The sequence below is a fragment of the Thermobia domestica genome, chromosome 5, assembly GCF_964235325.1.
Source record: "Thermobia domestica chromosome 5, izTheDome1.hap1.1, whole genome shotgun sequence".
NCBI classification, from domain to species: Eukaryota; Metazoa; Arthropoda; class Insecta; order Zygentoma; family Lepismatidae; genus Thermobia; species Thermobia domestica.
Window position 1 is genome coordinate 33,725,201 of NC_137458.1, and position 24,400 is coordinate 33,749,600.

General features: G+C 35.6%; 1 protein-coding gene across 1 annotated transcript in view; it reads left to right on the plus strand.

Moving 5' to 3' along the window:
• LOC145685844 (uncharacterized) overlaps positions 1 to 11,777 on the plus strand; it is a 112,393-nt gene extending 100,616 nt beyond the window's left edge. The window contains exon 6 of the mRNA XM_081758466.1: positions 11,410 to 11,777. Coding sequence (XP_081614592.1) covers positions 11,410 to 11,578 — 169 coding nt within the window. The 3' untranslated portion in view covers positions 11,579 to 11,777. The remainder of the gene's footprint in view (positions 1 to 11,409) is intronic.
• The last annotated feature ends 12,623 nt before the right edge of the window (positions 11,778 to 24,400 follow it).

Sequence of the window (24,400 nt, forward strand, 5' to 3'; positions counted from 1 at the left end):
TGTTCACGAAATCAGAAATTTCTAAATTCCGGATTTTTTCTAAAATCGCATTTTTTTCCTAAATTCTGGAATGTCTCCTGTTTTATTTTCGGGAGTCCGGAAAGTAAAAATTCCGCAATTGGCCATTCCTAATTTACACACAGCCTTTCAGAAGACTAAATAATAGTTGTTTACAAACAAACAAATAATGCAAAGCATTTTGTATCCCTGCATTAGGTCATGTATTAAAATCCGACATCCATTTCATATCTAACCAGAAATTGCATGTATGTAGCTACTGGAAGCTGAAGTATGAAGACTTGTATTGTGTCTTATCTTTTAGTGAATATACAACTCTGCAAACCACTGAATGTCTACACGGTTTTCGTTAAATCAAAATTGTAGTACTTACTGTTCCATCCATTTGGGTCTATATGATCGTGTTAGTAAAGCTTTCTATATGATGGGGCTAGTAAGTCTTTCTCTGCTCTCCTGTAGCTCTGCTCTCCCGTCTATCTCTACATGATACAGAACGAATTATCAACTTAACCAAAGTTGTTGTATTATTACACATCTGCTTCCGCCTGTCAACTTTGGTCGATCTCGTTGACGCGGCATATTTGCTTTCTATACCCTTTTCTTCGGTTAATGAACTAAACAGTAACTATTCTGAATTATGTTACTGCGCATGCCTCGTAGATAAATATTTCTTCTGATGTCAATAGCTGCCGTTTTGTCCAAGCAATGTTCTGTTTCTTATTTCCAGCATGGCCCTTTTATTACATTATATGGAGAGCATGTAGGTCTAAATACCCCATGTATTACATAGCATGTATGTTTAACTACTACATGTAAGAACATTGTCGACTTCCAGCAAAGAAGGAACACGTGATCATAGTATACAACCCACGGAAGTGATATCTGTTAATACACTGGTTATAATCCCTAACAACATAGTGGGTGGTTGGACAAAGCACTAGCTTTTCGCTCCGGCCACCTGAGCTCGAATCTTTATTTGCTTGGTTTTTTTTATCCATTTGAGAGAAATTATTATTTCTTTTCGCTACAGGTAGTCACTCTTTTCGTAATTTTCGTCGTCCTTCACAGTTAAAGTAACTGTTTATTCTTATTATTTCTACAAATGATGGATCTAACAATAATAATATTAAATATTACTAGATACCTCGTGCGTGTATTTCGCATAATATAATTTTATATTATCATGTGGAAATAAGCAAGACTGGCTGGCACCCTCTAATATTTTTATCGATGCGCCTTCTGGGTCCATGGTGTCCAACTTTGCTCCCATCCCCCTACCACCTCCTGTTCTCTCGATATGTTATCGACATTTTGCCTAAAGAGGGCTCTGCCCCATGACTAACCATGACAATGCCTCTTCGTTCTTTGTGCATTGAAATCGCTTATTTTTCTGAGTACTGTGAGTGCAGACTGTCCAACGTTGCTCTCATCACTCTACGATTTCACGTTCTCTCGATATAAATTATTAATATTTTGCAAATAAGGGAGATATGGCGTTTCAATCATTACGTTTGATGAACAAATTTCGTATATATATATATATATATATATATATATATATATATATATATATATATATATATATATATATATATATAATTGTTATTATTATTTTACTTACCACTAATGTTGCCTACCACTGTTAGCAATGCAATGTGTTACTAAAAAGCTAATCAAATAACACTCCTTGCCATTCCCGCTCCTAAACGCGAATTACATGATTTACAGTTCTCTGTGTTTGGAGAAAGCACATTTATTATATTATTCTTTTAAATAACGTTTCACAAGTTACTTCACTTTCAATCTGTAACTTGATATAATCACTAACAATCGTCTTGTTCCGATAAGAAAATTCTCCCCACCCTGCAAAAAAGAAAAAGGCGGACCGTAGCGAAAGGGCGGGAACTTTCTTTAGATGATTAACCGGGTTCAATATTTCAATAAAAGAGGATAAGTTCCTGCACACAAATATTTCAGTAAAAATGGAAAAGTCACTCAAACATTTTGAATACCCATTTATGGGCGAAATTTGGTTCCCTTGGAACTTTTTAAGAGTTTGAAGGGACGGCATTTTGAACATTTTCATCTGATTATTCTGGCTAACGAACTCATTCAAGATATTTCAACAGTTAATGTTTGTGCCAAGTTTGGTCTCTATCCGCTGAAAATTACGCTGGTTATGGCATTCACAAGAAACGTTATATATATATACAGGTAGATGGACACACACACAGAGAGAAACTTTCGAACTGACAATGATTTTTGTCTCAGAGGGTAATGATCGGCAAAAGTGCCTCGCACCCTTCTCTCTTCTCGCACCCTTGCTGCGTTAGAGCTAAACCAGCCTCTTTGCAAAACGTATTGACCAGCGTAACCTAAACACAATCCCCTACTTCTCAACTTACAAATCGTAGTCCAGAGGTTTAAGGCATGTAATGATTGTATTTTTAATGACCATGAGTAAGGGTTCGAACTTCTCCACTTCCATTTTTTTTTTTTTTTTTTACTTTTTGCAGCTATGTCGGAACGTTTAATGTTTATTCTTTACTAATTCAAAATAGCGTTTACATTCAAAATAAGAGGAATTTTGGTGGCATTTGTTCGGATATTATTCTCTTTCGAAATGAAGACAAAAATAAAAAATACTCAAATACAAAAAGTATTATCAGTACTACCAAAAATTATTGCTACGAAAGACTAAATACGAACTCTTTTACCATCTCTCATGACCTGTATGCATTATTAATAAAAATTTTAATAAAACTTCCCTACAGTGGATTCGAACTGACGTCCTTTGCATTTGTAACCCAGCCCCTTAACAACTACACCAAGATCATTGCTTGGTAGACGTTTAGTTGTCGGTGTATTTTCTTTTTCATTTGTATTTTATTTTTCTACTTCGACAATTTTTACTCTTTTTTCTCCGTTTAGCAGCTGTTTCTGGCTTTCTCTTTTGATATCGTCCTTTATTTACACTATCAACTATTCGTATTCACAGCTTGTGCCCCTCTGCAATGTCTTATTCAGATTAGACTTTTCTTCTTGCTCCTCAGTAAACATGTGATTGGTTTAATTCTCTTATTCTCCATGGCTGGAGCGCAGGAATGCCAGACTCAAAAAACAGGTGTACATTTACTTTCCTGACAGACTGTACGTCAAAAGAGAACTGCAACAAAACAGTGTCAGGAAAATACGCAACAAATAAAAGAATCCGTATTTTTTTACTTTGTGCGGAATAACCGTGTAGGGGCCACGTCCTCTCCGAAAAAACGTATTACTACACAAACACGCTAACTCCACTTGCTGTAAAAAGCCATAAAGGAAAAAGAAAGCAATGTACTTTCCGCGGACTCGAATTCGTGACCCTCTATGCAGAAGTCCACTATGCTAACCACTCATCTAAGAAACCTAATGGTAAGTTTGTTTAAATTAAAATCCTTTGTTTAAATTTATAACCGAGTGACACTGTTTTGTGCAGATCAAATTCTCTCACTCTCTCTCTCTCTCTCTCTCTCTCTCTCTCTCTCTCTCTCTCTCTCTCTCTCTGTGTGTGTGTGTGTGTGTGTGTCTTATGTTTCACAAATATAATATGTTTAGGACATTTTTGAATATTAACTGTTTTATATCATATTTTTGGCATCAGTTTTTAGCATACGGTTCTTCCAAATAAAACTTAACTTGTACAGTAGTAACCATTGTTTTGTTTACTAATTTTCTAGAGGGGAAGACTCTTCGCTAGCTCTTGGCAACTTAAGAATTGCAGCTCCCCTCCTAGGCGAAGGGTGACTATCCCTCCAAGTGCTTGGGAGAAATTTCTCCAACATTTATCATTCTCTTCCTCCCCATGAGAAAAAGAGTGCCTAAATTGTTAGCTAGATTTCTCCCCTCCTGTAATAAATTCCACATTGATTTGCATGTCGCACACATAGAAGAGTACATCACTTGGTGGCAGGGGCGTAACCAGAATTTGATTTCGAGGGATCGCTGACTAATTCGAGGCGAATCCGGGGTCCACCCCCGGAAAAATTATGTATAAAACCGCAATCTTAGATCTTAATTTAATATCGTTTACAAATGTCGGAGGCAGGGGCGTCATTTAAGGGGGCAGGAGTGAGCAATTGCCCCCCCAAGGGTTTGAGGAATACATATACTTTAATCGATTATCTACTAATATACTAGTACAAAACGTGAAAGTCCTATGTCGGTGGTGCTCTTGCCCCCCTTAAATGAAGTCTGAAATGACGCCCCTGGTCGGAGGGTCCAGACCTTCTGGCTACGCCATTGCTTGGTAGCATCCATTGTTCCTAAACATCATCAATCTCTGATTCTCTGTTCACTTTCACCTTCAGCCATAATTTTATTTCTTCAAGCGAAAGACAATACATTCGTTCTCCTTCGCATTTGGCGTTCTTAAAAGTAAAATTATGGTATAATTAAACGTGCGATTTTGCCATTTTGAAGTAAATTTATGTCACTTCCTCCCCAAAACAAATCTCATGGGCGCAACCTGCTCCCAAAGCCCCGCGTGTGTGCTCCCTCTGTTCCACATAGAAAAATTGAATTTGGATATTTTCTGTAAGACTATTCACGAGATATAGAATTTCATATCCAGCACTTCTGTTTACTTGGCACTGGAATTAATAGAATTGGAAGTAAATGTTATTTGTAAGTATAATTATGCAGAACAGCCACGGATAAATGTTGTGTGTTGCTAAAAATGTATGAAAAATGTTAGGAAAGTTTCTAGATTGATGGAAAATATTCTTCCCAGGCTGAGACAACAGTAATTAAATTAGTGCCATTGAAAGAAAAACTAGAGTCGAGGAATTTTCCTAGCTTTACCCTTAAAATAAACGTTTTGTAAGTAATGAACGGTTTGTATCTGACGTGTGACCAGGCCCGTGCTGGCCCACTGGGACACCGGGACGTGTCCCGGTGCGCCCTCCGAAACATCACCGTACATATAAAGGTACAAGTTTTTAGTAATATATTCTTACAGTTTTATCGGTAAAGAACCCTTTACATTAGACGCCTTTGAGAGACCACATCAAAGAGGGACGATTTTATTCACTCTTCTGTATATTACAGTCCTGTACAATATACATAGAGTTACTATTGGTAAAGAACCAGTGAAACATACAGTGCGCCCTTTATATATGGCGCCCTACGAAAAATCAGATTATAGATAAGTGGTTTTAGTTGTTCTGTATACCAGGTTTGTAAAATATATTCAAATAGTGGCGGTTAATAAAAAAAAAAAACAGTGAAGGGTACAAGGCACCCTTCACAATAGGTGCCCTGCGCATTATCACATTAGACAATATTTTTTAAAAAATGTTTTTCTGGATACCAGTTTTGTGTTATATAAATTCATACAGTTGTTATTGGTGAAGATCAGGTAAAGAGTATAATGACTTACAAAAATAACAATAAAGTTATGTAGCTATAGAGCGAAAGAATGTGACACATCAAAAATAGTTCGGATACTCAAACGTACGATGCATTCATGAAATACTACATTGACACTAGTCTCTAATTTACGATTTTTACGGCATCGAAGCTTGCACAGTCTTAATATGCATCCATATACTCGAGCATATTGATTGTTCCTTTGTGTTTTAAAGCAGTTTTTGGATAATCATCACCTATTGTATTTCTAAGATATAGCTATATTAATTTTTGTGAAGTGTGGTCTTCCTGTCACCACGGCATGGCGCGTCCTCAGGTTGTGGATCGAGGAGAAGGCTTCTAGATATATAGGTTAGCTGCGAATATACTGAATAAGCAGTGGCGGACAGACAAGGGATGATCCTCCAGCTTGGGGATTTGATGTGGGGCGAACCTCATCCTGTAAAAAAAAAAAAAAAAAAAAAAGACTTGTTCAGATATATTCTCAGAATTCTCGGATTAGAACTGATAACTTGGAACGAACTCAGCAAAGTAAAATGGACTTGAGATTTGGAACATGGAATATAAGAAGTCTCTATAAGGCAGCGGCGTTAAAATTTGTAAGGAATGAGTTTAGAAATAGACGATGGACCTAGTGGGACATCAGGAAGTTAGATGAGAAGGAAATGGAGGAGTCAAGTTGGGAAATTTTACGTTCTTTTAAGGGGAACGAATTAAAAATTACCAACTAGGAACAGGGCTATCCGTTCACAAACGATAATATTAGCAATTACATGGATTGAATTTGTTAATGATAGATTTTCTTTTACTTCTCTTAAGGGTCGACAGTATAATATTTTGTTTTAAATGCACATACCCCAACATAAAATAAGGATGACATTAAAAAGGACAGTTTTTACGAAAGAATAGGACGCGTATTTGATTATTTCCCGCAATACCATATGAAAATTCTGTTAGATCGTTTCAATGCGAAGGTAGGACGAGAGGGTATTTTCAAAACGATTATAGGGAGTAAATGTCTGCATAAGAAAGGGTGTGACAACGTCGTGAACTTTGCAACATCTAGACCTTATCGTGAAGATTACAAACTTCCTACATCGCGACATTCATAAATATACTTGGATTTCATCAGATGGAAAAACACATAATCAAACTGATCGTTTTAGTGTACAGAAGAAAAGAGTCTAGCACAATTAATGTTCGGTCGTACAGAGGAGCTGATTGTGATACTGATTACCACCTGGTAGCAGCGATAAATAAGAGAGACTATCGTTGAATAAAGGAAATATTCAATATCTGAAAACTGAATGGTTTAATTTAAAGAAATTTGAGGAGAGTCAGGTGAGAGGGGAGCCAGATTAAAGTGTCAAATAGATTCTCGATTTTAGAAGGTTCGGAGTGCACTAGTGTTCAGAATACTTGGTTGCAATTAGAGATAACATTAAAGTTTCAGGAAAAGAAAAACTGGGGCACCCAGAGATACCTAGGAACAAACCATGGTTCAACCAGGAATGGACTAAAATAGCAGAGAAGAGAAAATAGAAGAAACAGTGTTGGTTAAAAAATCGGAACGAAATAACTACATAAAATTTAAATGTCATCTGGCTGAAAACTTCCAAAATTTTTAGAACAAAGAAACGCGATTTTTGAAAGCTAAAATTAACTTGAAGATAAGAATAAAAACACAAACATTCGGGCCATGTATAAGGGGAGCAACGAATTTAAGAAAGCATATCAACCTTGTGCTTACATATTAAAGAAAGCCAACGGAACAGTTCTCACTGATAAGGATAGCATCTTAAATAGATGGATACATTTGTTTGAAGATTTGCTTAACATATAGCCAAAAATTAATGTTTGGCGAGAAAGTGAAATGCACACAGCATAATCGTATATTCCAGAACCTAACCACACAGAAATAGAAATCGCTATTAGAAAACTAAAGAAACACACCTCTCCGAGTATAGACGAAATTCTGGCTGACTTAATTTTAGCTGGAGGGGAAAAATTGTACAGCAACATACACAAACTCATTCTCCTTATCTGGAACAAGGAGGAATTACCACAAAAGTGAAAAGAATCAATCATTGTTCCAGTTCAGAAGAAAAGCAACAAAACTGATTGTTATAATTATCGAGGCATTTCTCTTCCATCAACATCCAACAAATCCTCTTAAACATTTTATTAGAAAGATTGCCTCCATACGCAGATGAAATTATTGGAGATTATCAGAGCGGATTTAGGTAAAATCGATCAACTATCGACTAGATATTTACCATTCGACTAATACTTGAAACGAAATGGGAATACAATATCCGGGCACATCAGTTATTGACTTTAGACTCGGGTAGGAGGGAAACATTGAACAACATGCTAACAGAATTTGGAATGCCGAAAAAGTTCTATTAATTAAGGTATGTTTAAATGAATCCCAAAATAAGCTTCGAATAGAGAAATTCTCGTTTACGAGCTTTCACGTTGAGAATGGCCTAAAACAAGGAGATGCGTTCTCGCCATTATTATTTAACTTCTTTTGAGAACACTATAAGGAAAATCAGAGACAGCAATCAGGTCCTAGAGCTGAATTGTATTTACGAGGTTATGCTGTATGCTGAAGATGTAAATTTTATAGGGGATGTTAGAACAATAGAAAGGAATGCAGAAATCTTAATTAACGCTTGCAGGGATATGGGCTTAGAAGTAAATGCAAAGAAAACTAAATACATGCAAGTTTGCCGGGATCGTAATACTGCATTTTATGGATGCGTTAAAATACCAGATAATGTTTACTTTCGATAAAGTGGATACTTTCAAATATCTAGAATCATTATTAATAGACCAAAACCATAATCACTATGAAATTTGACGTTGACTGAAAGCAGAAATTTCGTGTTATTATTCAGTTAAAAATCTTTTGTTGTCGCGGAATCTGTTGAGAAATTTGCAGCTTAAAATATAAAACGATAATCATGCCTGTTGTGCAGTAAGGTCGCGGAACATGGTTACTGACTCTGAGGGAAAATCGCAGCTGAAAGTATTTGAAAACAAGATTCGGACTTCAAGAGGAACGGGAATGAGGAATGGCGGAAACTTCATAACTAGGAAGTTCATAACTTATACGTTTACCAAACATTGTTATGGTAATCAAATCTAGTAGGCTCAAATGGGCAGGTCATGTAGCTAGAATGGAAGAAATTACAAACGCTTTCAAAGTTCTAACAAGAAATTCAAATAGGAAAACGACCATGAGGAAGACCGAGGCGCAGATGGTAGTACAACATTAAAATGGTTCTCGCAGAGACTAGAATATATCTAGGTAAAGTAGAAACTGAGTCCAGTTGGCTAAGGACAGAAATCAATGGAGAGATTTTGCAAACGGGCACTGAACCTCCAGTGTCCATAGGCAATAGAGCTTCTTTTTATTTGACAGAAATGTTGTTATAGGAACTAAAAATTTTTCTCTAGTAAAGAGGATTTCGATTCGAGGTTTTCACAAATTTGCTATTTATGTTAATGCTAAAACAAATTAATGTGGTGATTTTGATATAAAATGCACCCATACTTTCTTTCAAAGTCTGTACATAAGATACAGTATATATATATATATATATATATATATATATATATATATATATATATATATATATATATATATATATATAATATACGTTTGTATGGGCGCCCTTTCAGTAGATTTGTCCACCGCCCTCATTAGTATCCCAGCACGGGCCTGCGTGTGACTACTTATCGTTCTGTGTGGCTTCGTGGAAGAGTGAGTAGAGTCGTTGCTTGGTAATCTTGAAGTATATGGATCGAATCTTATCCAGAACAGTTGAAAGTTTTTTTTTCATTCTTTGTTTTCCATATCTTAACCCTTTTCCGGGCTTTTTTTTTTTTTTTTTTTGTAGATATGATGCTGTGTTATGCCTATTAAAATAAGATCTCCAGCAGGCGAATATGAATAATTATGTTGGTGGATTCCATTTATTCTATATATTTCCCATAGATTATGGGGTGGGAAGTATTCTTCCCACGAGCCTAATTTAAAGAGGGTTTTTTCCCACAGTAGAAGAATGAATATTTTTTTATATTGCATGCTGGCCATGCACGAATTGCCAGAAACAATCAGGTTCGCCGCTAGGCTCTCAGAGTTGCGATGACCCTGGGGAAAGACAAGATTGGAATGGGGGTAAATCAAACAAAACATATAAAAAATGGGCAATATTAATACAATATGTGCAATAATAATCAAAATAATAAAACTTTGTGGGGACACAAGGGAAGACAAGGGAAGATCTGGGGCCACTAGCCCCCTGAATCCCTTGGCGCCGTCCCTGGATACATCACCAAAATTATTATTTTCGGTATTTTAGATAAATTTCTTTTCAGAAAACAAGAACGCACACGGAAAGCGAATGGTATGGACCTGGGCGCCGGCAGGATTTTTGTTACAGGGGAGGGGAACATTTTCCAGGGCGGCAAAACTCCTGAAAATTGGTAATTTTGTCTCGAAAGTGCCTCAAATTGCATAACATTAGGGGTATTTCAATTTCCAGGGGAAGGCAAATGCCCCCTCTTGCCCTCCCCTCCCGATGCTAATGGGTATGGATCGAATTGTATGGAAACAGAAATCAATAAAAAGTGCTTACTATTTACACACCAGATGGTGCATACTAACGTGCGTGCTAATCACGTCAGCAGAAGCAGGGATTTCTTCTCCAAAATAGTCATTGTCGACCTGCCTTACTGCACGATAACCAAGTGGGAAATGCTATTCCCACTAACCTAAATATGATTTTGGGAAGATATCTTCCCACGGCCCGGAAAAGGGTTAAGATGTTTCTCCCCCTCCGTAATCATCTGATGCTCTCAACTGAGTTCTCCACCTGAATTCAACAACTGGTAGTGGGATGCTGTCAGGTACGGGTGAGCTTTTTTACATGTCTACTTACAAAATCAAAATTTTCGACAAAATATGGATGCTATCCGATCATTTTGTCTCAAATTATAAATTTGCACATGTGACTGTATCTCTCTTTCAACATATTTGCATCTCTCGTTCTCCATTGTCATCAACTATAACATAAGATGGCTTGGGAGCAAAACTTCAAATCATAAAAGCGCTATACCAATGGCCTCACTCTCACTAAGCATTCAATTAAATGTATGTGTTTTCACACTGAAGGAGAGGGGATTCACTCTTCCTACCCTCTTGAAGTGACAGACTATTTATTCATGCTTTGCGAAATCATTCCAGATCAAACGACTGAAACAGTGTTCATTCCAACAGCAACAGGATTGAGTTTTCATTTTTTGTTGCACTTTATCTTTACGAATAGGACAAATATCAAGTAATATGTTTGCTAAAAGAACGACACGTCTGAGATTCATCTCATTTTGGTGAAATGATGCTGTAGACGGTAGTGGGAATTTCGCCCAAGTGTACGGGAATTTTCAGTGGCTGGTGATTATGCCAACCGCCTTTCTTTAAAGCTAATTCGGTTGCAATACTTCCTGGCAAATGCTTCGGACTCAACATGTGGAGCACTTTTGCCGTAAATCTCCATATGGCTGTGTCATCCAGAAGTGTCCCTTACTGTACGATCGACCGTGACTTCTCTTAAAGATTTTGCTGCATCGACCATTGCGTCTATGACCAATGGCGTTTGCCTCCAATGGATTCTAAGACAGATCTTTGTAATGCTATGTGCATGATATATGGCGCATGTGTCTTGCTTCCTTGAACTGGTGGGAACTAATAAAAGAGATGACTCGTACACAGAATCATTAGATGACTGTAATTCATGAATGCTACTCAATTTTCCGTAATGATTAAATGGTCGTGTTAGACGTATACTGAGTCAATATAGACACTCGCAATGGAGAGTTACAGAATATTAATTATATTGGACATGCTATAGCACTAAAACTATATATAAAATTATATATATTCTAAACCTATTAATTATATATTCTTTTCAGACATTTCAAAGGTTACATCGCAAAAATAAAGCAAAAGTGCGAAGAAGGAAAGGACCTGTTTGAAAAATGGAGAAAATATGTAGGTGGTAAAGGCCATTGTCTGGCATGCGCTGCTTCCATATCATATGTATGCTTCTTCCTTTCACTTATATGTGCACTTTTTATTTAAAGCTTCTAATATGAATAATTGTTTCTAGTGGTAAATTCGAAATGTTAATTTAAATCTGACACAATGTATGAAACATGAAAATTATGTATCACGTGGTACTAAATTCATCTTATATTTCGAAAACGTTATAAAAGATGACAGAGTGATAATTTTTGGTGGATTCCAAGAGGTTTTTATCCTAAATAAAGAATAACAGTTCTTCGTCGTCTTTTGTGAATACCTTATATATAATAAATTTATTGAATATTTAATTATGCACTAGCTATTCTTTATTAGACCATCAGCTACTCAATAAGGTTGTATCTTAATTAAACCCTTCACATATTAAGCAGGATCTTCGAAAGACCCCAGCATCACATTTTAGCTTATCCTGCTAGAACTATAACAAATATTTCTTTGTTGTGTTTTGTATGTGTGTTGCACCAGCTTAAAAAAATAAAAATCACGTCCATCGCACAAAACTTTATCGCTCTATTTCCTTAAACTAAATCATATTGTGGTGTAGTTATTAACGAAACATTTTCTTCTGAAATACGGACAAAATTTGTTATAAAACCATTTCGGAAAACTTCGCCCTAAGAAAGATCTCTCCCAAAAGTACACTACCCTTTTAAAAAACACTGGTGAAAATTTTAAAAATACAGAGCTGTTTCGAACATTAGAATGTAATGTTCTAATGTTCAAAACCAGACGTCATTAGTTTGAGGTTTGAATGAAGATTTGGCTCAGAAGGGCGTGTACTAAGATCGGACGACGTATTCTCTTGAGATTTTTCTTGTTCCGAAGAGCATAATTTTCTACACACAGATTGAGAATAATAGGCAGAATTGTTTAAAAAAGAGAATCAATCGTAGGTTAGGAAAAGATAGAAAATTCAAATTTTGTAGGAAATTATTTTGGCTATATCTACTTGGCTACGCTGACTTTTCTACATCTCCAAGTCTCAGTGATTTCGTTGAATAGCTAATAAATGTATCTACAAGGAATCAAACTAATAAGTTGTAAATTCTACGAAGAACTTCCCTGTCTGAAAGCAGACGAGAGTATTTTACGAGAGAGTCGAGAGCTGGTTTCCTCGAAAAATGCCAAAGTCAATTAAATCGCATTAGTAGTATGTCAGAAAACTGTCAGAATATTCATCCTCAAGAGCAAACTACCCCTTGTGGATATTTGATGGAAATGATTTAAGAAAAAAAAGGAACAAAGTTTCCTGAGTTGTTTTTGAACACTCCAAGACTAAACTACCTTTTCTGAATTTTTCATAAGAAGTAACTTATGCAACATTATACAATTATATATGAAATATTCACCTAGATCTTTTCAGCACAAATGATCTATGTACTTTTGTCAGTTTATAATGAAATATTTATCTATGAAGTATAAACAATATCATAGGAATCACTTTTGAAAAAATCGCAAGAATAAAAACTCAGCCCGAGAAGAAAACTACCCATAGTATATATTTTCAGGGGAAATGGCTTATGTCATATTGTCAAGTTATTAAGGGAAAACTTAGTTGTCTTACTCGCCTCAAAATATCCTTATTCGTTTTAGACAAAATTGTCCCGAAAAAAACTTATCCTCAGGAACAAACTAATCTTCGTAGACTTTTTGATAACAAATAGCTAAGTAATACTATACTGTTAGACATTAATAACATATTTATTTACGAAATATAAAAATCGCCTGCTTTATTTATGAGAAAATCGTCCCAAAAAAAGCACTCCTAAGAGTATACTACCAATTGTCGACTTTTTTTTTTTCAGAGAAACAATTAAACCCCGCTTAGTATAATGTATTACAAATTCAGATTACTAAATTTTGTCTTCTCTTCATGTTTCGAACGTTGTAAGGTTTCGAACAAAACAAGTGATTTTCGTTTTATAATGTGAAACTGCAGCAGACTTCCAAACTATGAGATTTTAATACTGAAACTGGAAGAAGTACATCGATAACTTTTGATTGGCAATGGAGAGATCAAAGGTAGAACTTTTCCTCGGACACTAAATGCATTAAAAATAATAAAACAAAAAAAAAAAAACATTACTCGCAGTCTCTTAGTGTTTTTACTCTAAGGAGGCCGATATTGAAATCTGATATAGAAATTAATTTCTACCACTTCCAGTTTTAGTAGAAGTTACAGATGAATATATATCAATTTACCTTCCAATTGAGTCCAAAAAATCGTTTGTTGGTAACTATCACAATATTTGTTCTATAACTACCAACGCTGAAACCGAACATCGTTGAGTTCTAATTTGAATTTAAGAGGTTAACAGAAAAACAGACCCTATTCTTGGAATGCTAAATATATTCCTAAAACCACTTGTTGCTATTGTTATCGTTTTGGTTCTATAGAGTTAACGTTGCAATCGAGAATTGTTAGTTTCTACTACTTCCAATTCAAATATAGGGTTAGCGGTGTAAATAGAACTTATTATTACGACATTGAATCAATTTCAAGAAAATCACTTGTCACTATGTATTGGCATTTGTGATCTATGTTGATATTTGTAATCAAAGTTGAAATTAGAAATAGTTAATTATTTGCATTTCTAGTTTCAACAGAGGGTTGACGGATGAAGTGGTGCATATTCTTGGGACGCAGAATCGATTCAAGAAAGAAAAAAAAAACTTCTCGATATGTCTTACCATGTTTGCTGTGATACCTGCGAGCAGATAGATGGACAACACAGAGAAGCAGCGGGACAAACATAGCCGTCCTAAAAGACGTCTGACACTTATATATAACACCGTTGCATAGGAAATCGTATGCTAAGATATGGTTTCAGGAGCCCCTAAAAACTAATCTGAGTAATCTCCCGCACCATAAATTGAGAAAGGAAAGGAAAATCAGGGGTCCTCGGAAGACCTCATCTTGATTTAAAAAAAAAAAAAAAAAAAAAAAAAAAAAAAAAAAAAGAATGTTGACGATCTTGGCTTAACATGTTACGAGCTAATCCATATTAGATACAGCTAAATAAATATGAATCTTCGAATATTTCTGGACTTACCACAACAATAATCAAAACAGGCTCAGCAGGATGTAACGTGTTATTAAATTCAAAAGTAATTACGTTATTGTATAGTCAATAAGCACAATTTTCTGACCTCCTTGTAGTTTATGTATTAGTTATAGATAAAAGTATTCAAGAATTGTTACTTATGAAGCAACGTATGCAAGCAACATTTCCGCTGACTTTTGAAATCGAGGCTGGACAACACAATGATTTTGCAATATATATACAAACAACATAAAAATTTCTTGCTCGAAAATTTGTTTCGTTAATATATATATCAAGTGCTCTTCTTTTTGCATATTATCTAGGCGTTAGCATCATGGGGAATCACATTAATCATGTTGATACTGAAAGGAGAATATAAAAGTATATAATTGTTATCGAGTTGGAACAAACATTGGGCGATAATGATAAAGATAAACTATTTGTGTACAACACACAGTGATGATAATGAAGAGCAAAGTAATGGAATTATATTTAAAAAAGTACCAACTTTGTCATTCCACAGATTGCGAAGGTGTAGTTCGTTTTAAATGTGTTCATGTATTTATATGGAGTTTTCTATTATGTCGCTCAATTCATAATAAAGTCAAGAAATAAGTAAAAATTGGCACTACGTAGCCCGAGAAGTGAGTTTTCACTTTTAAGACCAAACACAATAATTTAATTTCTCACAAGTAACTACGCATTCTATGTTCACTGCAATGAAATCTTTGAGTTTTACGTCCTACGTTTACACCGTGTAAGCTAAAGGAGGCGATGATAATGAGAAATGAATGAAATAGTGGAATGAAGAAAGTGGGAAGGAACGGCAGAACCCAGAGGAAACCCACGCATACGGTGCTTGTCCACCACAAAGTTCACTTGGCGCGAGCAAGAATCGAACCCCGGACCTCATGCACCATAGGTAGACGCCCTACCACTGAGCCACTGCGTAAGTTTTGATTTTCTGCCTACTTTGGAACCATCTTTAAGTTAGCATATATATATCTGGGAATCCTGTTCAGAGCATGTCTTGGAATTATGCCCTGTGGAGAATCCCTTGCGCACACATCGCACATAGCTGAAATATTAAATTTTTGAATGGCATAAAGGATCTCTGTTATGAGTAAAGGTAAGTAAAAAAAATGGAAAGAAAGGAAAATTGTTGAAACATGTAGCTTTCATTGTAAAATGGTGGAATATTTACAGCTGCACCAGCCGTTTGGGCTCCACTTTGTGTTATCTATATATATTAAGTATTTACCCGCCATCCTATAATATGTAAATAATTTCTGAAACGGAGAACCACAAACAGCAGAAGCTCGGCCTCTCCCTGAATCGCTATAAAGATTGTTAAGTAACTGTTTTGTACTCATATACATATTAATAAATTCTAATTCTAATTCTAATTCTAATTCTAATTCTAATACCCCTTTAAGGATTTATGATAACTTTTGTCACCATAGTGTAGTATTTTCTTTGACCGCTTACTTAGGTCCTATAACATGCAGTTAAGCCGTTTTTTTTCTTTTGATCAAGTCAAGTATGCACCAAAGAACACCCCAGATGCGTTTTGGAACTGGATGGTCAACTTGGCAGCCCCAAGTGGGGCCGGAGGGACCTGACATGGTTTTATTTTTTAAGGCAAATTTCAAAAATTTTTTCACGCTCTTAGTTTTCAAGATATCAGATTGAAATGTTGCATACGGATTGTGTGGACCTTTGAGTATTTCTCATTTTTAAAATCCCTGTGTGAACCAGGGCTCTGGCCTGAAGGCGCAAATATTCCAAAGGGAGGGGGGTTCTCAGAAAAAATCAGGCTTTTCCCGAATTTCCCGGTTCAAATGTAAGATACGGACATTTGAGTGGTACCGTTGGGAAGGGTGCGTTATTCTGAAAAAAAAAAAAAATGGCCTTTGATCCATGGCCCTAGGTCAAATAGTAATGACGCAGTAAGCTTTTATAATATACAGGGTAATTGGTAATTCGATGCATTCCTTGCGAGGGGATATTCTACCATACTTGGGAACATTTTCGCCTATATGAATTGAGGGGTCGGAATTCAATGGTTTCTGAGTAATTTGCATATGTGTGATTTCTTTGAAATTTGCCTGCTAACGAGAGGTCCGCGAGAAAGTTTTACCCTGACCCACTTTCAAAATTTGTAGAGCGATGAAATTTTGCATGTGTAATCCTGCATACGTATATAGGTATTAAGGTAATGTACAGCCCGTAACTCTGCACCATTGCTGTGTTATAGGTTTGAACGTGAACTAAGGTGTTGTGGTCCAAACTCCATTACTGCACCTCAGAAAGCAGCGTGGCAAAATTGCTGAAAACTTGTCTCTATGAAGTGACTGCATAGTAGGGAAGAGGTGGAATGAAGATGGTGTGCGGTCAAGACAAACGGGAACTATGACGAATTTCATATCCAGGCCGTACATCTGTCTGGCCAACATTCGAGCAGTGAAAGGGTGCATTGTTTTCCAGGAGATAGACACATTTATCAACATGTCATACTCTGGGATTTCACAGAATCCCGCAACGCACGCGCGAGTGAGTTATAGTATATCCTGGTAATTGTGGAATCCTTTGCCCTGAAACCAAGTAGTAATTCTCTATGCTGATCCCAAATAAATATGATCATCACTTTGATCGCTCAGAGTTGAACACGGACTCCCTTCGGTGGTGGTACATCGGCACGCTGTCATTGGTTTGACTAGGTCTTCCTGGTTTTCTTCACTCCCACCAGGCGAAGTCCGGGATGGTACCTTCTTGAAGGCCAGGGCCAGTTCCTCCCCAAATCCTAGATACACCTAAAAGATAGATGTGACCCCGGAGTTGGAGGTCGGAACCCTTCTTTGAGTCATTCACTTGCATAAATACATGAATAAACAAAGAAAGAAGGAAAAAAAGATATAGCAATCGAATACATCTCTTTAATAACTCAAAACGTGGAATTCTGTGAAATCCCAGAACGTGGTATGCTGACAAAAAGTGTCCGCCTCCTAGAAAGCAACGCACCCTTTCACTGCTCGAATGTTGAAGAGACAGATGCACTATTCTGGGTATGAAATCCGGCAGAGTTTGCGTTTTCTCTTGACCGTACATCGATTTTCCATTTCTGGTGTAAAATACGGACAAGTGAGTGGTACCGTTGGAAAGAATGCTTTATTCTATATAAAAAAAAAAGCGATATATGAACCATGATCCTTCGATAAATAGTAAAGAAGCAGTAGCTGTTTGACTGAAAGTCTAAAATTTACCTCAAAAAGTGGAAATTCTAAAAGGGATACTGATGATGATTCCAATGTTAAATGAAGAAGTAACGTTTCCAGTTTCCTTTTACCCCTCACTATATCCACAATTTAGAATTCTTAGTGAATAAATTCGACGTGTTTTAGCTTAACTCGGTAAACAATGTGCTCGTTCCCATCCCATTTTTGTTTGAATTTACATTCCGTTCGACCGGTCTGCTGAAGTAGCAACGTTGAATTTTCATTTATCATCGGGCACATTATCAGTCTGCAGTTCAAACGGGTGCTGCAATTGGAAAAGTTCCACTATTTTAGATTAAAAAACACATATTTCCAATCGATTTTCCACTCCTGTATTTTCGTAACTTTATTCGCAACAAAGATAACCTATGGCCTCGGGATTTTGTTACATCCGGTATATTCGATAAATACTGTTGAGTTTAAAACTTCTTTCGGAAAATGAAGTTCATTCTGGAAAGGAGGCTGCAGGTTTCATTTGAAAATAAGTCCTCATTAGAATATACTTTCGTCATATATCTCTTATAAGGCTTTATACTCAATGAATGCTTTATACTCTAAAACTTTGCTGTTTATACATGTATAAGCATCCGTTACTTTGTCAAGTTGATAATTAATTAGCAGACTGGGAATCAGTTTCCGTGTTTCTTCTTTAATAAATATCATTTCGAAATTCAGGTTATATTAATTTCATGGTAAGTTGGAGTGTCGAAGAAATGGAATTGAAAATGGAACTTATAAAACAGTTTAAACAAGAATTTTAGAAATTATTTTAAAAAATGGATCAAAAGATTTCGATCTCGGCCAAGAATTTTAGGAATAATCCAAACAAATGCAATAAAAGATTGCGATCTTGGCAAATATGTTGGAGTTTTTTGGATCAGGGGTCTCAAAGTTTTTAAATCAAGTTTTCATATTTTTTACAGAATAAGTACAACATACTGTTAAGATGGATTTCGTAGAAATAGGAATACAAAGTAGAAACTGAATCCAGTTGGCTAAGGATAGAAGCCAGTGGAGAGCTTTTGAGAAAACGGCATTAAATCTCCGGGTTCCGTAGGCCATAGAGTTAGTTTGTTAGTTAGTACATCATACTGAGTTAAGTGATAGTTTGGGTTTGGCTACACTATATGTAGTTCTCCAGATATAAGACGTACAAGAAAATTTTTGACTGAAATATATTGGAGATTTTGATCCAAAAATGTAATATATCAGATACAAATACAGCAAAATTAGAAGTAACAGAAAGGCTGATATCAAACCCACGGAAGTGGAAAATTCGCATTCTCAGATTAAAACAGCTTTTCTCAAACTTTCTTCAAACGAAGATCTCTTTTATTACTCAATTTTATGTAAACCTTCGAAAGTATTTTGATCCTTTATTTCACTTCATTTTTATTTATTTTCAGAGTATATGCCACTATATTAAGATATTGATTTTCTTTCAATTCTTTAATAAATTTAGTCCCTTGATATTATACGATAAAAATACTATGAACTTTCAAAGATATTTTATAATATATCCTTAAAAATATCTACATAAGCTACTAAAGTCTGTATAACATTTACCGTATTTGAAATTTATAATTTGTATCAATTAGATATGTGATACACAACTCACGTGAATTTGTATTTTGTTAGTCTCCTTTGATTGATATGACTTTAAGAGAACCAGAAGAGCAGACCTTGATAGCCACAATTTGAAATTGTTATTATTTATTTATTTTTTATTTTTACTTTTATTTAACACTCCTCATCTATTGAAATAATCATATTGTATGAAACAAATCGTGTTGTATTAAAACTACAGTTTGAAATGGTTAAGTTTCTGTAACAAACATATATCCCAGTATATTTTTTTTCCACTTTCTAAAATTTTCATTATGAAAATGCTCGGCATTTTCCGTGTACCCTTCGATCATCCTTGAATCAAAATTAATTATTATTACAAGTTTAATTACTGTCAAGTTTGACAGCAGATTATAATTTTAAATAGCAAGTTATGAAATACATATCTCAAGGAGTCTTTACTAGTACTTTGTTTAAGGGAGGTTCCATTTTACTTTGAAAATGCCTCACTACACCAGAGGCTGAGTCTGCTGTAAAACATGGAAGAAACTACGCTGTAAGAGTTTTCGCTAATGCTTCATCAGACAGAAATTGCAGAAGTGGAAAGAAGAGAAATGTTGAACAAATAAGCAATAACTGGTAAATGTCAGGAAGCTAATAGGGTGGCGTGCTTACAGATCTACGTTTGACACCAACAGTGCCTTGGGCAACTATCCTTCCTTAGCATTATCTTTTAGCCTTTGATTCGGGAGAAGTTTTCTGCACCAATGGGCCCACCTTCTTCAACTGGTAACCGGCAATAGTAAAATAAACCATATTAATAAAATGAAATAAACGCATTGTTCACGTAATAATCGCCAGGATATGGATTTAACCTTTTCAGCGTCACAGACCTCCCTCCTACGAAGGCAGCAGGTAATGGTGGGAACGTTATGGAGAAGAAGGGGGGCGAGCCGATCCGTATACTACTATGGTTAATACTACTCCCATTACTCGCGCAAGGTTAAAGTGTCATTGTGGTTTCTTTCCTATTCCCTTCCAAATTTTCAAGGAATTTGAATTATGTTCCTTAATTGGTATTATTAAATTAAGGATTTTCTCATATTTACATAACATAGTTCCCGACGTCTTGCTCTCCATCTCTTGCATCACCGGACACATGCCCATTGCGTAAAAGCGTCTGTGAGTATATATATAATAATTTTGGAAGAAATCGATCGATTTGAGTTCATTTACACCAACTTACCTAAATTAGCTCTGGTTTTAAAAACAAAATCATAGTATTGGTATTTCAATTTTACTATAGTACGAATCACTTGTTGAAGTGGCATTACTTTTTAAAATTTCTTTCCCTAATACATTTGTAATAAATGCATATGTATGCAGTGGTGTTATTCAGCCGGTTCAAACCGGTTGTTAAAATATTTCGAGTTCGCAGAACAGTTTGTTATACACAGACATAACAGTAAATTTTACCCAGTTTTACCTAGAAACATTAAATTTTAATTTAACTAACTTTGTTTTTAGAAATTCTTACCGTTACAGGGTTAAACATATGATCTCTCAGAATAAGGTATTAACGTTTATTTCTTAATCTCAAATGCTCAGATAACAAGAATTTAGTGGTGAGGGGTATTTATATTTCAAACACATACATACCATTATTAACAACTGTCGATACATTGCTGGATGAAAGTCTTTCCAGTACTATTTGACAGACATTTATCTTGAATAATTCGTATCCAAGATATTCGGGGTGCTACCTAATTTACACACATCACCTTGTATTAGGATACTGTGAAGATCTCTACTTGTCACTTATCCAGTAACAAAATTTGGTTTTGTCTACCTTGTATGGTTTGTTTCCTAAGAAAGTTATATCTACCCATCTACTCTATCTCTCTCTCTTTCTCTTTCTCTCCCTCTCTCTCTCTCTCTCTCCCTCTCCCTCTCTCTAAACCAGTTGTTAAAAAATTAAAATAATACCACTGTATGTATAGATTATCGATAATTCATGAAAGATATAAGGTCACATTTCCTATAAAGAAAATATTAAAATTGGTCTATGACCTTTCAAGACATTGTTGGAACAAATTGCATCAAATAGACCAATTTGCATAGTTTTCTTTGATAAATAGGTAATGTAACTCTCTGTATGAAGATTTTGCGGTTAATTGTGTAAATATGTAAGGAATATTAATTCTAATTGTTTTGGAAACCACTTTTATTCAACACGTTAATTTTCTGACTATTCATATGAAATTATAACTAATCTTAAAGTCTACTGAAAAGTATTCTGAACCCTGTAGCTTTTTGAGTGAAATTGTTGTGAAAAATATTTTCAGAAATGCTGATCTGAATACCTAATGACGTAGATACTGAACTTACATCAACTAAGGATATCCACATAATATATTATCTTTAACCTAATCATGACTATCGTGTATCCCATTCCAAAGGCAGCCCTCTACCGTCCGCTAAGCACTTTGTATTCATGGGGCTTTCACCAAAGAGGCTTTGTCATAAAATGTTATCTCTTATTGGCATGGTCCTGTAATTCAGCTCCCTAACATTTTAGTTTTACGTCTCCCTATTATGTCTTTTAGGCTAAAGGAGACGAATGAATTAATGAAAGATAATAGTTATAAAATAACAAGTATGACAAAAATGTGGAAGGAAACGAGAGAATTCCGAGGAAACGCACGATTAGGATGCTCACCACCAGAAACTTTCTTCCATCACTAGACATTTAATTTTTCTGCACTTAAAATTTCTTAAATATGCATACAACTATGCTGTTAAATGTGTTAAAATATGCACTAACAATGTAGTAAAAGAGATCATTTTCAAACATACAGCACAGTTGGGACAAAGTCTTGTAGGTGAAGTATAACATCGAAAATCTACTTTACTTTCAGTGACTTCTCTTTAGAATTTATTTTTATGACAGTTATGGTTTATATATGAATAACTTTTTAAAACATAGAAATTATGAGATTAAAATAAGCACAGTGATATGAGAACACAGTCTGTAGTTTTTGTTCACATTTGTATAGCAGGGTGGATTTACTAATGTTTCGTTTTTAAGGATTTACTCCTTCCCGTAATTAATCTTGGACAAGAAAGTTTTCTTTTTCGTTGTATTGTTCTTATTTACTGCTCTTTTGACATGAAATTTGCCACATACATGTCTTTGCTGATCATACACACACTAACATTATAAGAAATACCCGGCGAATTCGTTATCAAATTATATTCCTACAATAGCATATTTGTAGACATGCGACAATAATTTTGGACATGAGTGTAATCCTCATTTCGATTCTCCAAGCGCATTTGCTTTCCATTTTGCAATTGACACTTATCATTGTGAGACATTTGCACGTATTCGCTGTTCCAGCTGCAAGAAAGTTTTTTTTTTTTTTTTTTTTTTTTTTTAATCATTTTATACTTGATAATCCAGACAAAGAGTATAAGTACTACTATTATACCTATATATTACCTAGTCAGTTCTATGCTCGAAGATGTCAAATGTTATTTATTTTCTTTTATTTCTTTATTTTATTTTATTTTATTATATTTATTTATTTTGTTACACATTACAGGTCCCAAAAAGCAGAATCTTACAATAGGGACATACCTTTCTTTCCGTTGAGTACAAGAATTAAAGTGAAAACAAACTTAAACACGACTACAGAAAGAAGAACTAAAAAGAAAGATGTTTGCACAGTGTTATAGTAGAGCGCCCAGACTTATTTCATTTACTTTCATTTAACAACAGCTTTCCAACGATATGCTATTTGATCCCCCTTGTCATTTGAAAATTTTGAGTAGGTCTGGGACCCTGTGCAGGACCTGGGACAAATAGTTTTACTTTCAATCATTGTACTTTTGAAATGATGACATACGTGTTTTCCTGTTTTGACATCTGTCTCACTGTTTCAGGTTTTTAGGGGGTTGGCCATAAACTTTACAATGACGTTTTTGGTGACATTTTGACCAACCGCCATTTTGCACCGCGTAATTTTAGAGAGTGGACACTTGTTCCGTCTTCTTTCATTTCCCAGCACGTTTCCAACGACGTGTTACTTTGACCCCCTTACCATTTGCAATTTTTGAGTTGGACTCCGCCTGGGACTCTGCGGGTGGCCCTGGGACAACACTTTTCGCTTTGATACGTTGTACTTTTAAAATGATCAAACACGTGTTTTCCTGTTTTGGCATCTGTCTCACCGTTTACGATTCTAGAGGTGGAAACGCATTTTCTGGACACCCTTATATTAATATAACTCACACAGTATATGCATTCGGAAAATATTTATTACAGTTTCGCGATAGGTGTCGTTAGTTCTTTCGATTGGTGTATAAGCCATCTTCCACTTCGATATATAATCTCCCTCTCTTCCCTTGTAAGAAGCAGGCTTTTCCTGTGATATCTGAATATTATAGGAATACATAACTGAATTAGAGTCACCGTAGAGTAGTTGGTAAGAAGTTCACCAATTAGATGGCCCGTGTTCGATCTTTGTGTTGGAGGATTTATTTTCTTCTTCTATCCTCGTGCAAATGTAGCTCAAACAGATGTCTGAGAGAGTGTGTAGTATAGCTGCCCGGAGCTTGGTGCTGATCGCATGTCTGCCTCTGAGTGCCGAGATCATGAAAGAAAGAAGCCTTCTTTTCATACTGCCCGTGAATAACAATGGTATATTGTATATGAGGAAGGGTATCTTTACAGAAGTAAATTTCATACCCTGTATAGGGGACAGTATCTTTACATGACTGAATTACATATCCTGTATGAGAAATGGTATTTCTACATGACTGAATTGCATATCCTGTAAGGGGGACAGTATCTTTACACGATTGAATTGCGTATCCTGCATGGGAAACGGTATTTTTGCATGACTGAATTGCATATCTTGTATGGGAGATGGTATCTTTACATGACTGAACTGCATGTACTGTATGGGGAAGCA